The sequence below is a fragment of the Phyllostomus hastatus genome, unplaced genomic scaffold, assembly GCF_019186645.2.
Source record: "Phyllostomus hastatus isolate PE091 unplaced genomic scaffold, TTU_PhHast_1.1 phas_scaffold_501, whole genome shotgun sequence".
Lineage (NCBI taxonomy): Eukaryota > Metazoa > Chordata > Mammalia > Chiroptera > Phyllostomidae > Phyllostomus > Phyllostomus hastatus.
Window position 1 is genome coordinate 2349365 of NW_025334033.1, and position 26146 is coordinate 2375510.

General features: G+C 42.9%; 2 protein-coding genes across 2 annotated transcripts in view; one reads left to right on the top strand and one right to left on the bottom strand.

Annotated features, from left to right (window-relative positions):
* Positions 1-21847, top strand: part of AVEN (apoptosis and caspase activation inhibitor) — a 169525-nt gene extending 147678 nt beyond the window's left edge. Inside the window, exons 3-6 of the mRNA XM_045822231.1 lie at positions 11890-11960; positions 17395-17490; positions 20200-20563; positions 21357-21847. Coding sequence (XP_045678187.1) covers positions 11890-11960; positions 17395-17490; positions 20200-20563; positions 21357-21472 — 647 coding nt within the window. The 3' untranslated portion in view covers positions 21473-21847. The remainder of the gene's footprint in view (positions 1-11889; positions 11961-17394; positions 17491-20199; positions 20564-21356) is intronic.
* Positions 21848-21962: 115 nt separating this feature from the next.
* RYR3 (ryanodine receptor 3) overlaps positions 21963-26146 on the bottom strand; it is a 504534-nt gene continuing 500350 nt past the window's right edge. Inside the window, exons 103-104 of the mRNA XM_045822230.1 lie at positions 23794-23845; positions 21963-22868 (exon numbers count right to left, since the gene is read on the bottom strand). Of these exons, the coding sequence (XP_045678186.1) occupies positions 22773-22868; positions 23794-23845 (148 nt within the window). The 3' untranslated portion in view covers positions 21963-22772. The remainder of the gene's footprint in view (positions 22869-23793; positions 23846-26146) is intronic.

Below are 26146 nucleotides of genomic sequence, written 5' to 3' on the forward strand. Positions count from 1 at the left end.
TGTCATCTGTGACTAAACCTTTACAAAGCGCAGTACTGCAGAATTCTAACCAGTTTAGTGTCCACTTGGCCATTGACCATACAACATGTGTTAGACCAGTTTAAGAAGTTAGGTGGAGTGAGAATCGTGGGTATTATAAATACAGTGTCAATGTTGGTATATAATTTTTTTTCCTGAGGCTATAATATTTAGAATACCTAGAATTCTATAAAAACATTGATTTTTTAAAAAGTACTACAGTTATTTAAAAGAACCCTGAATGATTCTTTCCCTAAAAGAAAGAATTCTCTATTTTTGAATTTGGATTTTTGTATCTTCAAACATTGTCAACATATAAAATATTACTATACTAAATGTCATAAAATATTCATTGAGTAACTATCTTTGTTCTAGGGACTTCAGGTAGCTTCAAAACCTAATGGAAACAGCAGAAAGAACTTTATTATTTATGGATATAATAAGAAATGCTAGGACTCAAGAGGCCTTGGTGTCTAACACTAACTGGCTGTGTGGCCTTGGTCAGGCCATTGAGCCTTCCAGACCTGAAGTTCTTCATTGCTCTATAAAGAGAGAGTTGAACGAATGGCATCTGTGGTTCCAGCTTTGAGATCTGTGGATGTTTTGCCTTAACTGCATTCTTAGAAGGTCCCTGCCCTCAGGCAACTTAGCTTTTTCCTAGATTTCCTTATTTCTGTTTGGCTCAGCTCCAAGAGTAATAGGTGCTTGTTGCTAGCAAAGGATAATACAACTAGAACAGGTATTGTGGAGAAAGGAAAAGTCTCCCTTAATCCCACCCTCTGAGGGATAATCATTTTTTTTCAATATATGTTATTGATTATGCTATTACAGTTGTCCCATTTTTTTCTCCCCTTTATTCCCCTCCACCCTGCACCTCCCCTTCCCTACAGCAGTCCCCCTCCTTGTTCATGTCCATGGGTCATGCATAGAGGTTCTCCGTTTCCTGTACTATTCTTAACCTTCCCATCTATTTTGTACCTACCATTTATGCTTCTTATTCCCCATATCTTTCCCCCCATTCTCCTACCTCCCCCTCCTTGCTGGCAACCCTCCATGTGATCTCTGGTTTGCAGCCGGCACTCAATCCACTGAGCTACACCAGCCAGGGCCCATCATGTGATCTCCATTTCTATGATTCCGTTCCTATTCTAGTTGTTTGCTTAGTTTGTTTTTGTTTAGGTTCAGTTGTTGATAGTTGTTTGTTATAATTTTATTGTTTATATTTTGATCTTTTATTTCTTAGATAAGTCCCTTTAACATTTCATATAATAAGGGCTTGGTGATGATGAACTCCTTTAACTTGACCTTATCTAGGAAGCACCTTATCCCCCCCTTCCATTCTAAGTGAAAGCTTTACTGGATAGAGCAATCTTGGATGTAGTTCCTTGCCTTTCAGGACTTAGAATACTTCTTTCTAGCCCCTTCTTTTCTGTAAGGTTTCTTTAGAGAAATCAGCTGATAGTCTTATAAGAACTCCTTTGTAGGTAACTGTCTCCTTTTCTCTTGCTGCTTTTAAGATTCTGCCCTTATTTTTAATCTTGGACAATGTAATTATGATGTGCCTTGGTGTGTGCCTCCTTGGGTCCAACTTGTTTGGAACTCTCTGAGCTTTCTGGACTTCCTAGAAGTCTGTTTCCTTCACCAGATTAGGGAAGTTTATTACTTGTTCAAATAAGATTTCAATTTCTTGGTCTCCCTCTTCTTCTTCTAGCACCCCTGTGATTCAGATGTTGGAACGTTTAAAGTTGTCCCAGAGGTTCCTAAGCCTCTCCTCATGTTTTTGATTTCTTGTTTCTTCATTCTGTTCTGGTTGAATGTTTCTCTTTTCCTTCTGGTCCAAATCATTGATTCCACTCCTTGTTTTCTTCCCTTCTCTGTTGGTTCTCTGTACATTTTCCTTTATTTCACTTTGCATAGTCTTCACTTTTTCCTCTATTTTGCCACCATACTCAACTGTTTCTTTGAGCATCCTGATTGGTAGTGTTTTGAACTGTGCGTCTGATATGTTGGCTATCTCTGCATTGCTTAGTTCTATTTTTGGAGCTTTGATCTGTTCTTTCATTTGGGCTGGTTTTTTTTTTTGTTTTTTTTTGTGTGTGTGTGTGTGGTCTCAGTGGGTCTATTACATAGTAAGGGGCCTTAAGTGTTCACCAGGGCAGGGCAACCCACATGGCTGTGTTGTGACACTGTATGTGGGAGAGGGGTATGAGAGGGGACAGTGCTGCTTGCTCAGCTCTCTGCTGGCTTTCAGTCACTTCCCCGGCTACCCACAAGCAAATTGGGCCCTTCTGGCACTGATTCCCGGGGCGGGGCGGGGGGGCGGTTTACATACATTCTAGGGGTCTCTCCAAGAAACTCTCCTGTGAGGCTGGGAGTTTCTTCTGCTGCCTCAGCCTCCACAGTTTTTTTTTTTTCAGTCAGAGGTTTGAGGCTTTATTTCCCTGTGCTGGAACCCTGGGTTGCATGGTCTGTCTCGTTCCCCAGGTGTTCCTCCCGGTTTATCCACATGCAAATGTGGGACCACTGGGTCCTCTAGCTGCCGCCTTGCCACGAGTCCTCTCTGCCCTGGCTACCTGTCTCTGCCCCTCCTACCGGTCTGGATGAATGTTTCTTCTTTAATACCTTGGTTGTTGGACTTATATGCAGTTCAATTTTCTGGCAGTTCTGGTTATTTTTTGTTTTTAAATTTGTTGTCCTTGTTTTGGTTGTGTGAGGAGGCAAAGTATATCAACCTATACTTCCATCTTGGCTGGAAATCTTCTGAGATAAACATTCTTAAAGTAGGTATATAATTATCTCAACTTACTTTTAGGCAGATATTAGTATTTTTGTGATTTATATTTTGTGTGTATATCTATATGTCTTATTCACACTGTACTAAAACTTGACTTTTTTCATGTAACAGTTGAGTAATGGGTATCTATTAATGTCAGTACATATAGAGCTACCTTAGTTTTATTTATTATTATTATTTTTAATCCTCATCCAAGGATATGTTTTCCTTTATCTTTTTGGGGGTGGCAGGGGTGGGGGGGGGGAGAGAGAGAGACAGAGAAACAGGAACGGAAACATCAATGTGAGATAGAAGGAAGTTGGTTGCCTTCCCTCTGTGCCCCAACCCAGGATCTAACCCTCAGCCTTTTGGTATAGGGGGCAAAGCTCCAACCAACTGAGCCACCTGGCCAGGGCGAAAGCTACCTTATTTTTAAAAGGGCCTCATAGAATGTCACTAACTGAAAGTTTGAGGTGCACCAAATACACACTGGCCAGATGGTCAAGTGTTAAGTTGTATTTAGCTGAAGCTAAAGGGCAATATTACATTGTGGATTGAACATCCAAAATACAAGAAAAAATCTGAAAATTTAACAAAACTATTAAATTTTATTATAAAAGTTTTTAGTTACCAGATTTAATTTTGGTCATGTGCAGGCATTCTCATTTCTCACCACTGTCTTCTGTTAGCTTGTTCCCACAGTCACTGTACACTACTGTGTATTTGAAATACTACGTAAGTGGCAGCTTTTGGCTGAGGTGGGTAGGGGAGCAGGATGTTTGGCTGGCTTTGCCAGAGTAGAGTACTACTGGTGATACTTAGCAGTTAACTTGTCTTCTCTAATAGTAACCAGGTAAAGACTTATTTCTTCACTGAATCTTAGACTTGGGGATTTGTTTGCTAATCATGAGTAATTCCAGAAATTGGAGTGTTGCATGCTGCTTGCGACATTTTTTAGAATATTTTTCAGAAGCATACTTAAGGTTGCTGCCATCCTACATATTTAATTTTCTAACATTTTGCTGCTTCACACAATTATTTGATTGAAAAAAAAGTTCTGTCATTAATTTTGGCTCTGGAAATGTGGCATTAGAGCAATATAATTGACTTTCAAGATATAACAAAATTGTTTCAGTGTGTATCTCAGATTTTATTGCATGTAAACCAACCATAGCATTGTGGCTGGAATAGCATTATATGGGAGTTTTTATTCTGTAAGAGAAATGTGAACTGTTGAAGTACATCAGTTTCCTTTTTTTTTTAAAGCATATTCTAGTGAATAAATTGTGTTCTTCATAAGCAATCATTGGGTTTAGTAGGCCCGCTACCTTGTTGTTTTTATCTGCAAAGTAGAATATGATGGGGTTTTTGTTGCTGTTGTTCAAGCAGCCTTTCTAACAGGCACTTGGTGCTCCTCCGACTTGTTTGAGGATGGTGTATTAGTACACAACAAGGCAGTCCACAGCCTCTTGTGTCATGGAATTAGTCTTTGGCTGATGAGGAAGGAAGGAAGTGCTGTGCTCCTTTTATGATTTGCAGTTCTGTTCAATTCATTGTGCTGTAATTACTTTCTGAACATACAGCGGGTGAGTGTGACCAAAACTTTGAATGCTACGACTCTTAGGCACTCTCAACTTCGCCATTTGTTTCATTGTCAACAACAGCTGGCTGTCACTTCATTGTTCTTCACTGGTTTCCATTCCACAGTTCTTCAGTTGAATGCGCCCTTAGAGTGAGAGACCGGGAACGAAGCACTCTGCAAGGATAAAGCAGGAGCAGAATGGAATGCCTTGTTAATGTGCTGTGCTGTCTTAAAGAATGTCTCCGTTGGTTTCTGCATGTCCCCATATCTGAAAGCCAAGGTGTGGGAGTAGCACATCTGGCAACACTGCCATCGTTTTTGTCCGTGTCATGATGTAATTCAGGAGGACGAGTTTTGTTAGCATGTTTTCCAGAAGCACTCCTGAGTCTAGGAGTCATCATTTCGACCAGTCTCAGTACTCCTTCATGTTTGGTGAGGGGATCAGAGGGGCAGATGTTCCTCAGTAGTCATTTTAATAAGCTTCTTTTTCAAAATTAGCCACTTTATGCTTTATTACAATTTTTAAGTTGCATTGTTTTGCAGTTTGATTACTGTATACAAAATGTGTTTTAGGCGACACATTTTCCTCAGAGATTGTTTTCTTTGTGTTTTCATGTGTAGATTTTATATGAATCAAAGATGACTTCATGGCTGTCATCATGTGACTATCGTTTTTACTGGTGTTGAAATTTTTATACCGCAAAATCCAAGTCTGATCGATAACTCCAATATCTTAACTTCTGTGGATATTGTTTTTTTTTGGTTTTAACTTTATTTTTTCCTTTCTCTTAGCTTGTTGTTATCTCGGTCTTGTCTCCTGATGTGCCTGCTGGTTTTTCATGAATTTTGGACACTGTATTAAAAAATTGTAGAGATAATTTTAGGCTATTGATAATGTAATTTTCCTCCAAAAAGGACTTTTTTCTTATGGGCAGAATCAGAGATTGAGCTGATTCACAGCTTGGCCTCAGACGTTGTGAGGGCTGGCTCATTCCTCCTTCGTCCCAGTTCTAAGAGGCGGCCATCAGGGGCCCCTCGGGAAAGCCCTGCTTTCCAAGACTCTTTCTCATCCATGGGCCCTGGACTCCAGCTTGTGTTCGCCTAGTGAGGTCAAGACTAGCAGCAGGTCTCTGCAGCTTCACAGCCTCCCTGGTGGTTATTTTATGCTCAGTTTTTCAGTCTCTCAGGCCTCCCCATCCTTTGGAAATTATCAAATGCCTCAAAGGGAAAAGCAGTTCTAAATGTTAGACTCATCTAAATGTTAGACTCATCTCCTTGCTCTTCTCCTTTCTCTCTGGACCTTTGTCCCTCATACTCTCACTGCTGTCTTAGTTCTCTAGTGCAGCGGTAACCAACATTTTTGGCACCAGGAACCGGCTTTGTGGAAGACAACTTTTCCACAGACTGGGGTGGGAGGTGATGGTTTTGGGATGATTCAAGTGCATTACATCCAAGCTCACCTCCTGCTGTGCATCCCTGTCCCTAACAGGCCCAGACCTCACCAGCAACTGTCCACAGCCTGGAGATTGGGGACCCCTGCTCTAATTGTAATGGGGTGCTGAGCCAGAGGTCCCCTGCCAAAATCCTAATGCCCCCACAGCTATTGCTTGGGGGATAAGGGGAGTGGAGCAGGGCCATTGAGAGCTGCTTTGCGTATCTGAAGAACTTGGACAGTGTTTTAATAATGTCAAAAGGTGTACGCACTTGGAGCCAGGGAGATGGGCATGACTTTAACGCAGGATGCAATGTAGCGGGAGGGGCTTCCTGCACCTGCGAGAGCAGCTTGGTGCGGTGGCTTCTGCTTCATGGGGCCATGCTCACCTGTGCTGACAATGGTAGCCGAGGAAGGCGGAAAAATATGGCAGTGCTAGCAGGTGTAGCTAATTGCGGGAGGAGTCGGGAATGGGGTTATGGAGGAAGATCCTCACAGGGATTTAGACCCAGGTGCGGCAGCCATGCTGGGGCTTAACCATTGGTTTGGGAGCGGGGAGAGAGGGGTTCTCTTGACTACGCAGGTAGAAAGAAGCAGAAAAGCAGGATGTGGCAGCCATGTAGGCCTGTTGACCATGGGGCTGGGGAAGGAGAAGCCTCTTGACCATGTTTGTACCGGCAGGGCAGGGCCTTGGCCACACGGGTTGAAAGAATGCAGGACTCCCACCGGCCTACCATGAAGAAGTGCCACACGGCTTTGGATTGAGAACAGGAGCCCAGCCGAGCTACAGACTTCTATTTTCTTTTTCTGAGATAGGTACCCCTGCCTGGCCTGGTTTGGCAAGGGGAGGCAGGACTGTGTGTGTGTGTGTGTGGGTGGGTGTTTTAAAGGGACTTTGGGATTTAATGGCAACATTTTGCCATTATTCTGAAACTATATAACTTTTGAATAGATAGTTCCTTTCCTTTTTACCACCTTGGCATTGAGAGCCTCAGTTCTTAATGATGGTGGGCCAAAAGAACCATGAGTAAACAGAACCCACATGGGGATGGGGGCAGGAAGGGAATGGGAGTGGGTGGGATTCTGTTACATAATGTCTTCAGGTAGGTTGTTGTTGTTGTTGTTGTTGTTATTATTATTATTATTATTTGGTTTGGCGTAGTGTTCCTAGTTCTCAGCAAGAGGATTAGTTTGTAACAAGCTATTTAGCTATTGGTGGAATCTTACCTGTATTTGAAAGTAAATATTCAGATATTAACTACACATAGCATGCTTTGTTTGCATTACTGTTATCTTATGCTGATTATATATTATAGTAATTTGTGCAATCATAGGATCATTTATAATATAAAAGTTCGTGAGTGCCAAAAATAACACTGAATAAGGTATTTAGCTATTTGGTTAGGTTTTAAAAATCTACCAGATTGATTTTTTCCTTTTTAAGAGTACCTCTGATTTTATTGCCATTTTAAATTCCTTTCTTTTTTAAAAAATGTTTTTCAATTACATTTTATATTTAATATTATTTTGTATTTGCTTCAGGTGTACAGTATAGTTGTTAGTGAATCCTATTTACAAAGTGGTCCCCCTGATATTTCAAGTACCCACCTGGCACCATGCATAGTCATTACAATATTGTTGACTGTATTCCCTATGCTGTACTTTACATACCTGTGACTATTTGGTAACTACCAATTTGTACTTCTTAATCCCTCATTTTTTTTACCCGATCCCCAATGCTGCTTCCTTCTGGCAACCATTAGTCTGTTCTCTGCCTCTATGAGTCTGTTTCTATTTTGTTTATTTATTTTGTTCTTTAGCTTCCACATATAAGTGAAATTATATGGTAGCTGTTTTTCTCTGTGTGACTTATTTTATTTAGCATATTGCCCTCTAGGTCCATCCATGTTTACACAAATGGTAAGATTTCCTTTTTTATGGCTGAGTAATATTCCATTGCATCTTTGTACCACAACTTTTTTTTTCATCTTTTTTTACAATTCTTTTTTTTTTAAGATTTTAAAAAAGATTTTATTTATTTATTTTTAGAGAGGGAAGGGAGGGAGAGAGGGAGAGAGAGGGAGAGAGAGGGAGAGAGAGAGGGAGAGAGAGAGAGACATCAATGTGCGGTTGCTGGGGGCTGTGGCCTGCAATCTAAGCATGTGCCCTGGCTGGGAATCAAACCTATGATGCTTTGGTTTGCAGCCCAAGCTCAATCCACTGAGCTACGCCAGCCAGGGCGTACCACAACATTTTTATCCACTCATCTATTGATGGGCACTTGGGTTGCTTCCATGGCTCGGCTCTTGTAAATAACACTGCAGTGACCATAGAGGTACACATATTCTTTCAAATTAGTGTTTTGGGTTTCTTTGGCATATACCCAGAAGTGGAATTTCTGGGTCATAAGGCAGTTCCATTTTTAATTTTTTGAGGAGACCCTACACTGTTTTCCATAATGGTTACACCAATCTGCTTTCCTACCAACAGTGCATGAGGGTTCTCTTTTCTCCATATCCTCACCAACACTAGTAGTTTGTTGATTTATTGATGATAGCCATTTTGACAGGTCTGAGGTGTTGTCTCATTGTGATTTTAATTTGCATCTCCCTGATGCTTAGTGACACTGAGTGCCTTTTGATATGTTTATTGGCTGTGAGCCCATTTTTTAATTGGTTTGTTTTTTTGTTGTTGTAGTTTGAGTTCTTTATATATTTTGGATATTAACCCCTTATTGGATATATCATTGGTGAATATCTTCTCCCATTCAGTAGGATGTCTTTTCATTTTGTTGACAGTTTCTTTTGCTGTGCAAAACATTTTTAGTTTGATGCAGTCCTATTTGTTTTTCATTTGTTTCCCTTGCCTAAGGAAATATATCAGGAAAAATACTGCTAAGAGAAATGTCAGAGATTTTACTGCCTGTGTTTTCTTCTAGGGGTTTTATAGTTTCAAGTCTTACATGTAAGTCTTTAATTCATTTTGAGTTTATTCTTGTACATGGTGTAAGAAGGTATAGCTCTGGCTGGGTGGCTCAGCTGATTGGAGCATTGTCCCATACACCAAAAGATTGCAGATTTGATCTGCAAAGGTTGTGGGTTTGATCCCCAGTTGGGGTTCATACAGGACACAACCAATTGCTGTTTCTCTCTCACATAAATGTTTCTTTCTGTCTTCCTTCCTCTCTGAAATCAATGAATATATCTTTGAGTGAGGATAAAAAAACGTCTAATTTTGTTTTTAGTACAAAAGTGGTCTAATTTTGTACCATGTATCGAATTGACTGTCTTTACCTATTGTATGTTCTTGCCTCCTTTGTCATATACTGTTGGTTTATTTTTGGGCTCTGTATTCTGTTTCATTGATCTATGTGTCTGTTTTTGTGCCAGTACCATGCTGTTTTTACTATTACAGACTTCTTGTATGTTTGATATCAGGTAGCCAGATTGATCTTTAATTTATTCATTTATTATTTATTTCATATGTATATATAACAATAGATTTATACATATAAATCTATATAGATCATGCATATATATTCTCACCCCCTTTTTTTTCTATTTGATGGTTTTATTCTGATTGAACAAAGTTCTTTTTATGTAAGAGATGCTCTTTACCAATATGTGCTACAGATATTTATCAATAGTGAATATGGTTTATATAACTATTACATTTTAGGATTTGTTGAAGTTTTGTGGCCTTTTTATAGTACCTTTAAAAATTAATGTTGCACAGATATTTATAAAGTATACACATACAAGGTGTGTCCAGAAATTATCCAGCCATGTAAAATGAAAAATGCCTTTATTGGAGAAAACACCAGATACAAGACACATTGTACATAGGACAGTGACACCTTGGTCCCCTTCAAAATTATGACCTTCTTGAAGAAATCCAGTTCCTTGGTAGGGGTTTGAATTAGGTCATTAGCAAATGCAGCACGATGCTCCTTGTGCTCTGGCAGCAAAAGCCAGGGAACGAATTCTGCCCTGACACGTTTCATGCCAAGATCCTGTGTCAAAATCTCAGACACAGTAGATTTTGGAATCCCCAAATTAGCTTCTAGTTCTTGCACTGTCAGTTTCTGATCTTTGTTGATTGCAGCCTGGACACGTTCAACATTCTCAGGTGCACTGCTTGTTACAGGCCTTCCAGAGCGGGGATCACCTTCAACAGATTCTCCACCATCTTTAAAGCATCTCTGCCACACTTTTATTTGCGCTGTACTCATTGCATCATTTCCAAAAGACTTGTGAATCATCTGAATAGTTTCAGCAGAGGAATGTTCAAGCTTAACACAAAATTTGATGCAGACTTGTTGCTCTACTTGCTCAGTCATTTTGAATGCGATAGCCACATAGTATACGTGCTCACTCGATGGTGTAATACCCCTTCCCCCACCACTGACTAGTACAGTGAAGTCATCATTGTTTATGCACGCACATTCCAGTCTTCTCTCCTTGGCTGCCAGGTTGCATCAATGTCATGCAAACCACTCTCGTTATATTAATAATGGCTGGACTTTATCCGGACAGACCTCATATATTCAATCATAGTACATACATGCACAAATACACATACATCTACATCCATATGCAAGACCTTATTAATTATATTATTCAGATTCTTTGTATCATACTTTTTGGGGGATCAGATTGTTTTACCATGGAATATGAGTAGTGATTTTACCCTTTTTCATGATAAAGAGTGTCATTCTCGGTCCTTTTGGCCTTGAATTTGAGCTTGTCAAATGTTAACGTTGTGATCCATGTGTTTTGGGATTGGTGGGATTGGCATAGTTTTCATCTTTAAATTTATCTTTGTCTCTTTAATTTTGAGTTCTTCATTTTCCCCTCCTTTTAATGTAGAAGTAAAGAACAAATATATGGTTAAATCCCCACAGGGGTATCAGAGGTAGAGGAAGTGGGTTGTACCTGAGTTTTTGACGTATAAATAGAATATAACTGGGTAGAAGTGTGTGGATCTTCCAGATGAGAGTGAAGGATTAAAACAGAAGTGAGGCCAGTGTGGAATATGAAGTATGTTTGGAATATGGAAAAGGCTCACTCTGGAGCAGAAAGTCTGAAGAAATAGGCAGTAAATGTGGGTTAATGAGGTAGGACCACATTTTGGAGGATCCTGAAAGCTAGGCCAAGAAATAATTCTTCATTTATAAATTAGCTGTTTTTCATGCAAATAATCAGATAAGTACACATTTACAAAATAAGTCTATGTCAAAGCTTGCTGTACAGGATTTTCTTTCATGCATGCTTATGTCTGTCTTACAACTTGATATTCCTTTATTCCGAGAGATCAGAGCAGTGTACTATGATTCACATTAACTATCTAATACACATTCTTTGATTTTTTCTTGCATTTGACATTCTAAGCAGTTGATTTTTGGAGTGATGATTGAGGTTCATAACCTTACCTCAAAGAGATATTTTAAGTCTGTTGTATTGTGGATCAGTCTAGAACTACTTCCCTTCATTTCTGTTCTTCTCCATCCTTTTCTGCTGTACCCACCCCAAAATCATAACTGTAAGTTTCCTTGCTTACCTTAAGCCAGGGGTGTCAAACTCATTTTCACTGGGGGCCACATCAGCCTTGTGGTTGCCTTCAAAGAACTGAAATAATTTTAGGAGTATATAAATGTAACTACTCCTTAACTGTTAAGGAGTTGAAATTACATTGGGCCCTTTGAAGGCAACTGTGAGGCTGATGTGGTCCCCGGTAAAAATGAGTTTGACAACCCTGCCTTAAGCAGATAAGATGACAATATGCTAAATATGGGTAGATGGCCATATCTGCTGGTCTGTACAGTTCAGGCCAGCATGTAGGATAGTGACTTACTGAGGCCTGAATGGGACAGTAAATGCATTGTTGACAATATTTTCAAGTGTCCACCATGCACAGATTGCTGTGTGATGATGTGGAAGCCAGGTCCTTCCATTGAAAGATATCACAGAGTTCAGGATGGTTAGCTCTTCACAAATGGTACTTTTATTCTGAAAGGGGAGTGTAGAGAACTGAGTGTTCTCCTTTGGCTTTTGCATAAAGTTGTATGTTTTTTTCTGTTTCTAGGGGACTCCTTCTCACAGTTCCGGTTTGCTGAGGAGAAAGAGTGGGATGGTGAGGCTTCGTGTCCAAAGCAGGTAAGATGGATTGTCTTGAATGTGAGTGATGGCTCTTCTTAAGGCTGAAGATGGTCCTCTGAAGTTATTGTTGAGGTAGAGTGTTTACATAGAAAAGATTTTAGTAATTCATGTACAATTTAGTCTCAGTTACCTACATTGCTCATATAATTTTCAGGGAGCTTAAGTTTTATAGGTCCTTGAAGGTAGAGTTCACCTTCATACTTGCCTACCTGTGTAAATTGCTCACACAGACTAGCATGCAAGGTAGGAAATTAATAGTCATGATTTTGAGTTGATTACTTTGCCATTTGGGCTTCCTTCTTTTCCATTTTTGTGAAAATTCTCCTTAGGGCTGAAAATTAATTTTTTCCTCCACATTGTTTTTGGTGTTTAAAAAATCCCTTACATTATAACTTTAAATAACTCCTCTTCCAGAATTAGGAGAATTAAAGCTATCAAATAGGAATGAAATCACAGATGTCTTTCAGAGAATCTATAAAACCCAATTATTTTGCTTTGGGTTCATGCCATATTTTCTTCCCAAAGAGTTTTGATTATTTTTCAAGCATGATTTCACCAATTCTTTCCATATGAGAGAGAACAGGTATTTTTCACCCTTTAAAATGCACAGAGAATTACTAGTGGGTTGTCATATGCTCCCCGATTCCAGGGCTAGTGCATACTCTCTGGTACGGTGATTAGACAGTCTGCCCACGGCCTCACCCAGGTGGCTGAGCAGCAGACCCAAAGCCCAAAGGTAAGGCACCCTCTTCCCCATTCCAGTACCAGCACAGTACGCACACTGTAGGTGGCTCATTTTATCTCTGGGCTGGTGGTGTTTAGTTGTTTGGGATGGACACTGTCTTATACAAACTGAAGTAATGGAAGTTACTTGTAAAAGGACTGCCTGTCACTTTGCAAAGAGTATGTAGTATAATATACAGGGAGTTAGGAACTAAAAATATTTGCCTTTGCTTGAGTCTCTTTGGGCATGTACCTGAGATACAGTTTAGAATTCTAGGACAAGTTGAAAACAGACAAACTGAGATCATTGACGAATATGGTGAAAACCAAACAACTCACATTTCAGCTCTTTTTGAACCATGTTGGCATCAAAGCACTGAGCAACCATTATTTACTAGATATTTTATCAGACACAGCTTATTCAAAGGTGAAGAAGACAGAGGCATGCTAGTTCACCACCCTGAGTGCCCTACCTTAGGGGCTGATGTATAGTAGATGATCAGTAAATATTTATGTAATAAATGAAAAAGAATGCAACATAAAGTAAGTGGTGTAATAAATGAACTAACATACTTCTGTGAGAGACAGCTATAGTGGGCTGGAAGTGATTGAGAGCAGTGCCATGGGAAAGAGATCATTTGAATGGGCCCTTGTGGATGAGTGTGATTCTGGTAGGTCCTGCCCAGGGGAACCACAGGAGAGGGAAGAGGTGATCTGAGAGACCGAGCTGCGCTCAGCTGGGGAGTGTCGCTGGAGTGCAGTTTCTCCAGAGGAGGAGTCTCCAGGTCTGGACTAGTTAGTACCAGCAGTCTGGTCCTCATTTTCTCCCAGGGGCAGTTTAGCATGTGAGAGACAAACCCGAGTGTGGATCCTTGTTCTACAACTTTGGCAAACTCCCTTCCTTCTCTTTTTTTCTCATTTGTAAAATATAACGAATAATAAAAGGTAACTTGGAGCTTTAATGAGGATTAAATTAAAAAATAAAAGCCTTTTAGCATAGTTCCTGACATGTAGGGAGCATAGAAAACTAGCTCATATGACTACAATGATTTGTTCACAGAAGTTTAGTTTAGCAAGAAAATAGAAATGGCTAGATTTGAACTCAGCTAATGAGAAGAAGGAGCTGAAGAGCTCAGCGGCTGGAGGCAGGGAAAGCATTTAGGGAGGATATTATGTTGGGTGAGTGGGAAGGGATGGGGCCTGACAGTGGGAGGCAGTGAGGGTGGGAAAGGGCTACAGATGATGGGACTTCAGCAGAGGACGAGGTGGCTTGTGGCACTGACCAAACACGAAACATGGGGACAAGAAAGATTTGTAGTTGTACATCCAGACTAGGTGGGTGGTGATGCCATTAGTGGGGCAAAGGAGAGTAGAAAGAAGGCAAGTTTGATTTTGAACATTCTGAGTTGAGGTATTGGTGGGACATAGTCAAAACTGAATTTATCATTTCCGCATCAAAACTGTTTTCTGTCCCACTTAAATCCTCTTTCTTCCTGTAGGCTTGAGAGAGAAAAAGAGAGGAAATTATATATGTGTATTTGTGTAATCACACACACTAATACATGTATGTATTTTCCCTCATGCCCCCTCTGCCCCCAGTGCAACCAGTGGCACAAGACAATACAGAGAAAGGGGAAAAAGTAGGAATTCGATAGTGGGACGCGTTAGGTCCTCAAAGGACGTCCTTATAGGAGAGGGACCCAGCACCATCACGTTGACTTGCCTTCGTTTCCTTGTGGTTCCTGTGCAGGGTGATGGCGACGAAGCCTGGTGGTGAGCGCACGTTAGTTACTGCAGGGGAGCTGTCCCTTCGGTCCATGAGTGGGATTTTCACATCTTTCCTTCGGATAGTACGGGGACATGTGTGGAGGGAAAGGGAGACAGGAGAACTTCTTTAGGTGAAAAAATAGATCTGTTTTGAAAAGATCACCTTTTTCATTTCATTTTTCATTTTGTTGACATGGTGACTTATTTATTTAACAGAACTACTTAAGCAACTGTTGAGTGCTGGATGACACGCAGTGATTCCTGAACGCCTGGCTTCTAAAGGTGTAGACTCCCAGGTCCACCCCCCAGAGCCCAGCTCTGAGTGAGGCCTGAGAACCTACATCTTGAAAAGCTCCGCACCCCTTTAAAAGGTGCGGCCTGATTTGGGTGGGCACTTCTTTGGAGTGTACCTGTCGCCCTGAGTCCCATGTGAATACAGCCCGTGTGGTAGCTCTGGAGGAGGGCACAATGGCCTGAGCAAAGGCTATGGTGATCCTTCTCAGCAAGGTGGAATAGAACCAAAGGAACACAGTTCTAGGCTTTGTTTAAGCTGCAAAATGGAGTATCCAGTATGTTCTTTTCACACCAAATAGTGTATCTTTACAAAGACTCTGAGATTCAGAGCCTGATAAGGTTCCTGGACAAGAGGGACCTTCAGGATTACAGACTCTCACCCCCAGACGGACTTCTGTGCACACTGATGGCAGAGAAGTGGTGTGGGGCGGGGGGGTCTTTGTGCTAACAGCCAAGCCTGCTCCCCTCTGCCAGCCTCAGCATCTGCGGGAGAGAAGGCATCTGGGTGCCCTGGCATCACAGACCAGGCTGCATGCTCCAGTCTCAAGTGACCGTCAGAGTTGGTCAAGTGGATGTAGGGACTGGGCTCTCCAGGCAAAAATTAGACTACCAGTTATTTTAAATTAAAATCTTGTAGCAAAAATCTAATTTGTGGTTATTATTCTATTGAAACCAATTGTAAAATTTACACTTTACTTATTACGAACAAGTCACTTCAGCTCCCTTTTCATCTAATGTTTTCAGCTTTAGCCTGTTAAGGGGCAAATTGGTGATGAAAAAGGGACTCTTACAAAGTGGCACTTGATGGCAGGTCCTGGGCTCTGGGACGCCTGCAAGGAGATGAGGAGCAATTACTGTGGTGGCTCCAATGTCTGGATGGCATCGTGGAGGTGGTGCAATGTCAGCCAGGCCGTGGATGGTGGGTGGACATTAGAAATGCGTGGGGAGGAGACGTTCTAGTCGCAAACATGGCCAAGTGTCCGTCATTCAGAGCGTGGCTCCCAAGCACAGCCTGGCTGTTCCCGCATCTCTCTGCGGTCAGTCTCACACACCTCTCATTGTTGATGGTGTACCCTGTAGTCATCTTGCACGGGATGCAGAAGGGCACAGAGGAAGTTTGGGCACATTTAGCCAGCCCCTGAAATGTCTCAACAGTTCTTCTCTGGAGAGCTGAGAGAGCAACAGGTGGTGGAGGGAAAGTTTCTCGCCCTTTTAGAGGCTGAATGAAGGGGTCTGCATGTGTGGCCTTGCAGACAGTTTAGCTGTGGGGAGGGTGAGATTTCTAGTTTGTAATTTGGTGACTTACCCATGTGTCAAGCACTCAAGATCACACCTTACAGTGGGCCAAGAGAGCGTCTCCAAACTTGAACACAAAGATGTGGCCCTGCTGGCCTGGATCTCGGCAGTGAGGTGTGTGTGCAGTGGGGAGGAAGGGCCTGCAGCCTACTGAAGCTCTTACTTTCTTATCAGTGCTTTTCTTATCCATCTGTTACCTAAATCCTTTTTTTTAGATGTAAATGTAAGCCCCCTTTTTCCAGGACAAGGGGCCACAATTGGTGCTGCCAAGGTTCCTTGCCTAAGAGCTATCTGTCTTTGGAAAATTTCAGAAGGGCAGTGGAAAAGCCTCATTGTTCCTTTGACCCCCATGCATTGCTGTTGTCAGGGTTAGGGGTGAGCGTGGGTCTGGGTTTCGTTTCGAGTTCTTCTTGAGTGCACCAGGAATGACCGACCCTCTGTCCGAAGTCTAAACTCATCTACCCGAGACATTCCTGCAGGGGACTGGAGATTGGACTAGATGAGCCCTGGATTTTCTTCTAACTTGAAGTTAGTCAGTGGTTATAGATTAAGACGTGGTTCTAGCTGGACCTGTGGCTGTCCCTGTTAGGTGAGGTGGTCAGTGCTGTGTGCCTCTAATGTGAGGTCATTGTAACCACCTTAATTTAGTTTTGTCCTTCTCTTGAGTGGCCAGGGCACTGAGAAGCAGCTGTTAAACTAGTATCAAGCCCTGTGATAATCCTGAATGCTTTTTCAAATACTGTCAACTTGGGAGGTCCTCGAAGGGGTGTGACTCACATCTGTGAACGGGAAGGGAGTCAAAGGGAGCCTTTAGTGGTGGCCTCACACAGCGTGCTGCCTGCTGTTGGTGGGTTTCTGTCCTCTCTTCCTTGTTAGCAGGTGCCGCCTGGGCTCCTAGGGCTGTGCCTCCCCCCTCCCCATCCCAAAGGTCAGCCATTGAATTTGAGGGAGGCATCCACTTAGATTTTATTAATGCTTATTTTTCTTTCAGTTTGCTGGTTAAGTCCAAGAGTGCCCAGTCTTCAGGTTACCATGCATTCTTGATGGTGGGGGCATCACTGCCCTGCTGCTCCTACAGCGTGAGCAGTGGCTCAGGAAGGTTGTGGTTGTTTTTTGTTTGTTTGTTTGTTTTTTTTTGCCCATCTTAACTCAGAGGTGATACACTGAATCATATCAAGTGATTTTTTTATCTGAGACCCAGCTGAATGAAAATCCAGGGAATATTTTTTTTTATAGTTACTTTCATCTTGTGCTCTTTTATTTCTAAAAAGTTCACATGTAACCATCACCAGAAATATGTATCACATGTATATGTATGGTATAGGTATTTTTCTTATTTATTTATCTTTAGAATTCAGCATTTTACGTGGACTGTGAATCATTGGTTCAAGCTCTTCAAGAACTGCCTCTCTCTCTACGCCTCAACGTTGCTGCTGAATTGGTCCAGGTAAAAACCCCAAGGGCATCTTCCAGTTGGTGTGCATTAGGGCAGGAGGTGAAAAAGAGTGCGAGGTCTCAGACTCAGCTTCTCTTTTCATAAAGCTGAGGGCTTTGGGTCAGGTAGCATTTTGTAAAGTTTTAAGGGAGAATGAATTAATTTTTTAAAAGTTTTTTAAAAAAGAATTGAAACATTTTGAAGAATCAAATGTAATGGAGTTGAATGAAATGTAAAAGTATAAAATCTGGCTGGTATTTTTCTCAAGATAATCATGCTGGGTACTAAGAATACAACGTTTGAGGAGACAGACATGGTTCCTGCCCTTGTGGAGCTTAATCCATTGGGGAAAATGGGTACTAATCAGATTATCACACAACTGTACAAATTGTGGTAACTTCTTTGAAGGAGAAGCACACTGTGCTATGTGAGTACATGATAGTGAACCTGATCTACTTTGGTGTGATTAGGAATGGATTTTCTGAAGAAGTGACAGATAAGCTGAGATCCAAAGCAGAGGAACATTTGACTTGAAATTTAGAGAAGAGTGACCCAATAGATCTGCATTAACAGCACTGCCAACAAACCAGTAACAAGAACCTGCTGGCTGTAGATGGGGAGTGGGCTGTGGGATGGGGGCGGGTGTTCATGGGTAAAACTGCACTCACAGGAGGAGAGGAGACGAGGGGAAGCAAACGAGGAGGTAATCGCATGGGTCCAGGTGGGCAGTACTGCGGCTAGGACCACCAGCGTGATGATGGTAGAGATGGTACAGAACTGGACTTTTCTAAGAGGTACTTTAAAAGACAAGAAGACTTCGGGAAGAACTGAGATGGAGAGAGAGCAGGCGAGGAATTGTTCTAGGTTCCCCAGCTGTACAACTCCGTGGCTGGTGGTACCAGGAAGGGTGAGGTTTGGACATTATGGGTTTGTGCCTCTGAGATATCAAAGTGAAAATATTAGCCAAACAGATATAGAAATGTATAGTTCAGAATTAGGGGCTAGAAGTAGAAATTTGGGAGATATCCATATAGGATGGCAATTGAGGGGAAAAGGCCCAAGGACGGTACTTTACGAACTTCAAAATTTAATTGTGGCTTGATTGAAAGTTTTAAAGTGAAACCCTGGGCAGTACTAATTTTAAATAGAATCCCAGCAACTAAAGTGTTCAACTTTGTTCTGCAGTTGAATGTGGTGCTGTTTCTATTGCACTTACGAGTCTCTAATTCAGGGCAGCAAGTAGATGTCGGGGCTGGAGGACAGCTAGGGGCAGGGCAGGGCGGGGAAGTACAGAGGACAGCGTTTGGCTCTGATTGGGAGTCGCTCCAATGTTGGGGGGCGGTCTTTGGGGTTGTCCCAGTGATTGGGAGGATGCTACTTTTCCTGCTGGGTGTCCAGGTGTTCGAGGTTCTTACCTGATCAGTTTGGTGACACACCTTGAGGAATGGTGAACAGAACACATCAAGGAACCACTGACATGAAGGTGAGGGCGGACCCAAGACTCAGGAGGGAAACAGGAAGTATAGTAAGAATTTGAAGGTGAAGGCTGTGTTGGCAGCAGGCCTTAAGAGTAAAAATATATAGCAACTGCAGTAACTTTGAAACCCTGGCTAAATTGTTTTAAAACCCCACTCCTGTCCTCTGTGCCATGGTGCACAGCAATTAATCTCAGCCGTATTTGTACACTGGGACCCCCTGGGGGAGGTAAACAAACTGACTGATGGCAGACACCTGGACACTAGATGATTCCAGGATTAGAGGTGAAGACCGCATCCCAGCTTCGCCCACACCCTGACAGCGATGGATGAACATTTAACTTTGTGTGTATAATCATGATGTCTTAAAAGCCCTGAAGAGCTATTAGCAAATTGGATCTGCTAGTTGCTTTACTGTACAAACGGGACAATGCAGCCAGTGGTAGTTGAACTTCATTCTGAACCCCTCCACTCACTCTGACGCCATGCTCGCCCAGGCCTCTCTCCGGAGCAGCGGCCCTCAGCCCGAGCTCTGCATCAGCATCACCTGGGGAGTTTTTCCCTTTTACTAAATTGTGATGTGGGTACAGAAAAGTGTATGCATAAATGATAGTCTTTATAACCATGGACTCCAGAAGCTCTCTCCCTCCCACTACTCCGAGTCACTATTTTCCTAAAACCATTATCCTGATTTCTAGTATTAAAGATCAGTTTTGCCTGTTTTTGGCTTTTTAAAAATGCAGTCAGATAGTATGTTTCTTTCACATCTGGCATTTCTTACTCATTATGGAGAGCCTGTCAGTGTTTCCTTCTCTGTGAATGTGTCCCTTTACATTTTAGTGCTTTTGTACCGTTAACAGATCTGCTTTGCCATTTGCTTCTCAGTACCTTTTATAGAAGTTTAAATCTCATCACAGATGTAAGTATACACTCAGGTAGACCTGTGGCACTGTCATTGCTCAGGCCTGATGGAAGACATGACCCTCTGATTTCAGCTCTCAGCACAGAGCCGAGGTGGGGGGAGTGGGAAGTACAGCCCTGTTATGTTTCAGTGAGGCGTCCCGCCCACACTGACCCCAGATCAGCTGGGAAGGCTGCTGCGCAGGCCCAGACTGGAGACCCTTGGTAAACTTCCTGTCTGAATTACCTCTTATCTGTGGAGTTTGATGTCTTCCTTAGCTTCTGTTTCTGTGTAAGCAAGTGTGGCAGGATTCACATTTTCAACTCAGTTATGCTTCTCTTTCAGACTGCCCTTCCTTTAGAGCTTCCTCAGGTGAAACCGAAGAGAAATGATGAAGGCAAGGGACTAGGCATGCAGTTCAGAGGGCCGATGGGGCCTGGAGGAAAGGGGTCTGTGCCTGAGCAGAAATCTGCGGCTGCTGGCTGTCCTGTGCACCTGGGTAAGGACAGCCCAAGTCCGGGCCCTGCAAAGGGTTCCCAGGAACCCGCCTCCCCACTGCCATCAGCAGCAGACCACTTGGAAGAAGAATTAGATCTGCTGCTTAACTTAGATGCACCTGTAAAAGCGGGAGATGACCTCTTACCAGACCAGATACCCCAGGCCCTGGAATCTGAGAAAGATGAGGAGGTGGCGGCCCAGGAGGAAAAAGGTATGGTTTTCATTTCATTCCCTAACCGTCTTCTTGATTCTAGTGTTGTGGTGAGGACAGCCTCACCCGTGTCACATCCGTACATAAGTCCTTTGGTGTCTGACACCGAACTGGCGTTGTCTCCTGACATCTATTTCCGTGCTCACATCTCCGCCTCCCCTGTGCTGACCTTTCTCTCACTCCATATACCGGTTTCCAAAAGCTGCTGTCTGTCTGACTGCAATGTGCAACCTGGGCTGCGAACTGAACCTGTGCTATAAAAAGGCATCATGGTACTCGCTGCCCTCAGCTGTGCAGCAGCAGGATTTTAATTGACTGTCTGAACAGGCCAGTTAACCAACGCTGCCTATGTCGTGCTTGCTATTTTGATCTTATTTTTTTTATGAAAGAAGAGCACTTCCTCATCGTGCATGTTGGGTGAGATGGTGGCCTGTGTGGTGTGGAGAGGCCGACGGCAACTGCCCCGGCCCTGTACTGCTTTCGAGAGCCTTTAATGACTTCTCAGGATTGCTACAATAGTAAAAAGAAAACCGAGCTGTTGGTCTTTATAAAAAAACTAGTGAACTGTGAAATTCAACTTAAGAATAAATAGAGGAGCATATTTCTACCCTGTTTATTAATTTGTTTAGCTATTATTGTATCTTCTTAGGGAACAAGAATAATAATGGCATGTTTCCCCTTGCTGTAAGAAAAGTAATAATTATGGTTACATCATGGGACAAACCCCAGGGGAGCCTTAACCCTCAGTCTGCGGACTAATGCGAAGTCGTTCACATTGCTCTTATTTCCCCAGTTCTAGCGAAACTGTCTGTGATGGAAGAAAAGAACTTGGAATCTGTGCAACCGAGCACATCAAAAAACGTTACCGAGGAAGAACTTGAAGACTGGCTGGACAGCATGATTTCCTAACAAAAGAAGAAAAAGAGACAGAAAAGGAAAAAAGTGCCTGAAGCTGATTTTGGTTGCTCTGTAAGTGAGGACGGGCCCAGGCTGTCCGTGAAGGACAGCGAACCCAAGCCAGTGCGCTCCACCCCCACCACCACAGCGAACACCCGCCTCTGTATTTGACAGCACCCCACACGATACATTGAAGAGGCTCGTTGCATTTTTCTCTGGCTCAGTAATCTAAGAGACTCATCAAGGGCAGGAGATGTTATAGCGCTTGTTTCCAGCCTTCTTCCTCTCACTGTTTATGTAGTAACATAGCAAGCTCTGCTGCTGCAGGGACTAGAGCAAGCCACAAGGCGTGCATTTGGCCGGAATAAACCAATGCTGTTCTGTGGAGTTTTCTTCTTTTCTGGGCGGGGTTGTAGAATCACTCAGAAGTGGCGCATTACAAGAGGCCGAACCACAGATTGGCATGTAATACTTTATTGCAGTGGGCACTTCATTTTATTTAGAGAGATTCACCTAAACATAGCAGCTCCACTACTTACAAGGGACCATAAAGCATTACGCAATTTAGCGTAAGATTGAGATTTTTCTGAGTTTTCAGTACAGTACTTCTAATAACAGCAATTGACAGCTGTTACTGAAAAAAAAATATGAATAACCTTCAAGTGCAGTTTCTTAAGACCAGAGATCGGCATAACTATTTAATGGAACTTTCCGTCTGGGACATGAACATAAAAAACTTGCATAGCTATATCTAAAGATATTTTAAGGCACTTAATCGATATTTCAGTGTCGACAAAGTGGGTTTTTTTTTTTCCTATTTCTGTTTAACTGCTTAAAGCTTTTCGAGCTGATTCTGGGTAAATTCACTAGCAAGTACCATGGGAGAAATTAGACTGCAGTTAAAATGATTTTTTGTAGTTCAGACCATGAGTCACTGGTGGATACTGTCATGTGACAATCAAGTGTTTTAAAGTTCATGTATTACGCATTCAAGACCTCATGCTCTCGTTCTTTTCTTGGTGATGCCATCCCGACAAACCAGGTACCTTAGACTTGGAGAACTGGAGGGCATTCAACTCGAGTCCTTGGCCGAACACTGTGACAGGCTGTCTCTCACAGAGCATGTCCATTCGGCACAAAGAGCCAAATCAATTCCAAATATCACTCAGATTTTTTAACAAACACTTTTCTTGTGGTAAGGGAGGCATTTAGAAAATGTCACCTTTTAAAAATGTCACTGAAGTGTAAAAGAAGGATTTTAATTTCACTTTAACTTGACAGTCTAGAATTGTGGAGTGTCTTTCATTCAGATTTATCCAAGTTGATCTTCATATTGTTTCCGAAAGCAGTCACCAGCTGGGAAGAAATCCCAACACCTTTCTTGGTACATCTTCCAGACGTAAGATTCCTGAAATAAGGGGGTGGGGGAGAGGTACTGCTTTTTAAACCACAGTAAAGCTAAAACTCCGGTTTTGTTCTGTGCATGTCCCTTTAGGAACATTGATGTGGGTTACACGAGGCTCAGCCGGCATACTCTTTCCTGCTCTGTGCCCAACCCATGGGGAGCTACAGGTTTCCTCCAAATGACTGAGACCAAGTCACCGATTGTCACTAAAAAATACTTAAAGATTGAGTGATAGGCTGATGCCATGTCATTTGTAATTGGTAGAAAAATGCAAGCTGAGGGAACACTGAGGACTGGCTTACACGCCTGGACAGCTGAAGCCAGATCTGGAGACCAGCTGCCCTCCTCTCTCTCAAAAGTTTGAGCTGTGAAGAATTCCTGCAAATCCAGGAATGTGTGAATATTTGATAACCTGCCTCTTCCTCCTGTGTCCTCTGTCTTTACATTTCTTTTTCATCCTTTGTCACAGAATACCTTTGACGTGTACCTTCATTCATACTCACCCCCCGCGCCCCGTGCCATTCACACATAAGGTTCTCCTTCTTACGTTGTCTGTTGCAGCATTTTACTCTGGTTCTCCTGCTCTTTGTGTAGCCACCCACTCAGCTCCTCATTGCTTTTTTTCCCTCTAATGCTCCCCCAACCTCCAGCTACTTTACTCTGAAGCAATAACCACAAGGATTTAGATAATGTCAGTGTGTGTTGGGAAGGGTAACCAGGAAGTCTTTGGAGGAGACTGGGGTTGCATCACAAAGGGATGATGGAGTAATGCAGAGAGCAGCGGGAAAGCATGGAGGAGACTGCTGGGATCATCTGTCTCTTCCCGCAGCCTGTGCTCAACCGAGTCTTGGGACCAGGGAACCTCTAACATGGGATGGGGTGGGGGTGGGTAATTCTTAATTCTTACTTAGAAACTTTTTTTCCTCACCTGACCTGTGTGCTCTGTTTCGTCTTTGTTAATCAAATACATGAGGAAGAACCTGGAAGGAATGAGAAAGGTATAATAAATGAGTAAAATGCAATATTAGATACTTCAGTTAGGAAACCTAATTTCATTTATCTGAACCAGACAGGGGCCTCACATATGTTTCTAGTATCGTGCTGCCTACTAGGCCTCTCTGAATTGGAGAACTGTGGCAAAAAGACACAAACCATCATTTTCTAATAATGTGAGGTTAATCTCCAATTAGCCTTTGATGAAGAGAGATCCCTTTTTACCATCTCCAATCCTTGAGCTAAGATCACTTGTGGGGAAACATTTTGCCTACCATTTTGTTTAAAAATATCCCAATTAAATAATAAAGTAATAACTCAAACACTGTAATTTTTAGTAGGCCAATTTATCATAAGAATGTAGAGTTGAAATTGTATGTTTGTCTAGAGGATAAGGAATTTCTGTATTTAAGTTGCACTGATTCTTCAAGAAGCGCGTTTCGTCTTTATTGTGGGCACTGAGCGGTGCCATGATGCTTTCACCTGCCCTGGCTGCCGCGCGTCTGAGGGTTCACCTGCCCTGGCTGCCGCGCGTCTGAGGGCTGAGCCTGTGTGTCTGGGACACACAAGGCTCCCGGGAGGCCGAGCTGTCAGCTCTCGTTCCATGACCTCAGCAGCAGCTTCCAAGGGAACCAGTCTTGTGCCCTTTAGGAAAGGGACTCTGAGGCTTCTGGTAAGAAAAAAGTGGAAATAATGCTCTTCTGAGGGTCAGGAGAGCCTGAGCCCTGAAATTTGAGTTCTCTCAGGGTACCCTTCCTTAGGTTTATAGCTTCAGATTGTGCCTCTCAGCACAGACCATAAATATATTAGTTTCCTTCCTTCCTTTTATCAGACTAAGAAACAAGGCATGGCCAATATCTTACCTTGTTTGAGATTCAGGCATGTAGGACATTATTCCTTTCCCAGCACATTTATTTGAGAAAGCACCATGTGGGGTGGGGGGGGGGCATTCAAACCTGAATGAGATGAGTTCTTACCCCAAGCTTGTTGGTAGAGGGGCCCAGAGATAGAAAATGGAGTATTATAATACAGAGGGCTAGGGGAAGACAGGGAGGGTCCTGCACCCCGGGGCATAGCACTGTTTCACCCCTCTCTAGTCGCTGGTCCTGACATAAAAGGAGGCCGTGTGCACACCTGCTGTGGAAGGACAGCTGCCCCATCACCTCCACTAGGAGGCGCACTCCAGCACTGCACATGGACAGTGCTGACTACTCAGACTTGAGGGCGGGTGAGCCCAAGTTATTTTTTAAACACTTGTGTTTTTGCCTCAAGACACTACATTTTTGCTACTGCTCTTTGACAGTGACACCTATGCCAGATGCCAGGCCTGTTCCATCTTAAAGAAAGATCAGGCCTTTCTAAATACAATGTAGACACAGGGGAAACACTAGGCCAGGGGGCAGTCTGTCTTTTCCTTGCAAATGAGCTCTTACAGGGTTTAACCTTTTGGCATCTATGGGCCACAGTGGGAGAAGAAGAGCTGTCTTGGGCCACACTCATAGCGATCCTGGGCTGTGTACAGGCCACAGGTTGGACACCCCTAGTTACAGAATCTGAATTTTGGGTAATCCGTCTTTTCTCTATATTCTGTAAGTTTCACAGGCAGTTCACGGCACATAATAGGCTCTGAATAACTTGTCCTTAAGTGATGCTTTCCCTTAAAAAAGTGAAATATTCTTTCTTTGCCTACTGGGTGTCAGGCCTCAGTGCTGGGATACAGCCGTGTGAAAACGTCCCCACCCTGCCCCCTGCTCTCACAGAGCCTGTGGATTACTAGGAGAGGACAGACTCGGTGAGGACTGAACGTCACGGAGTCCAGCAACATGCGGTCACTGGCCACCTTGACAGCTGCAAAGGCAAGGAGGTGGTGGGGAGGGAGCCCTGATTGGGGTGGGTACAAAGGGGGCGGGGCGGAGAAACTGCAGACAGTGAGCGCGGTGCTTTTAAGGTTTGCTGGACTGAGAGAAGCAGGGCAACAGCTATAGGTTAAAGTTGGGCCACAGACTTTTGTCTCTGTTTAGGGTTAAAAACATTGTAGCATGGTAGGAAAATTCTAGGAAAGAAGGAAAAATTGCTGGAGGTATGTGACCTTCCCAGGGGGATGGCATCTGACCTTTGCACAAAGAAGGAGCCATCCGTCCACAACACAGGTCTGCAACAACATGGGAGGGATGAGTGTATGGACAAAGACACTCATACACTCAGGGGGGCTTCTGGAAAGTTCTTTCCTAATTGTCTCTACTTTTCATTGAAGTAGGAGGAAATGGCAGCATCAGCAGAGACTGAAC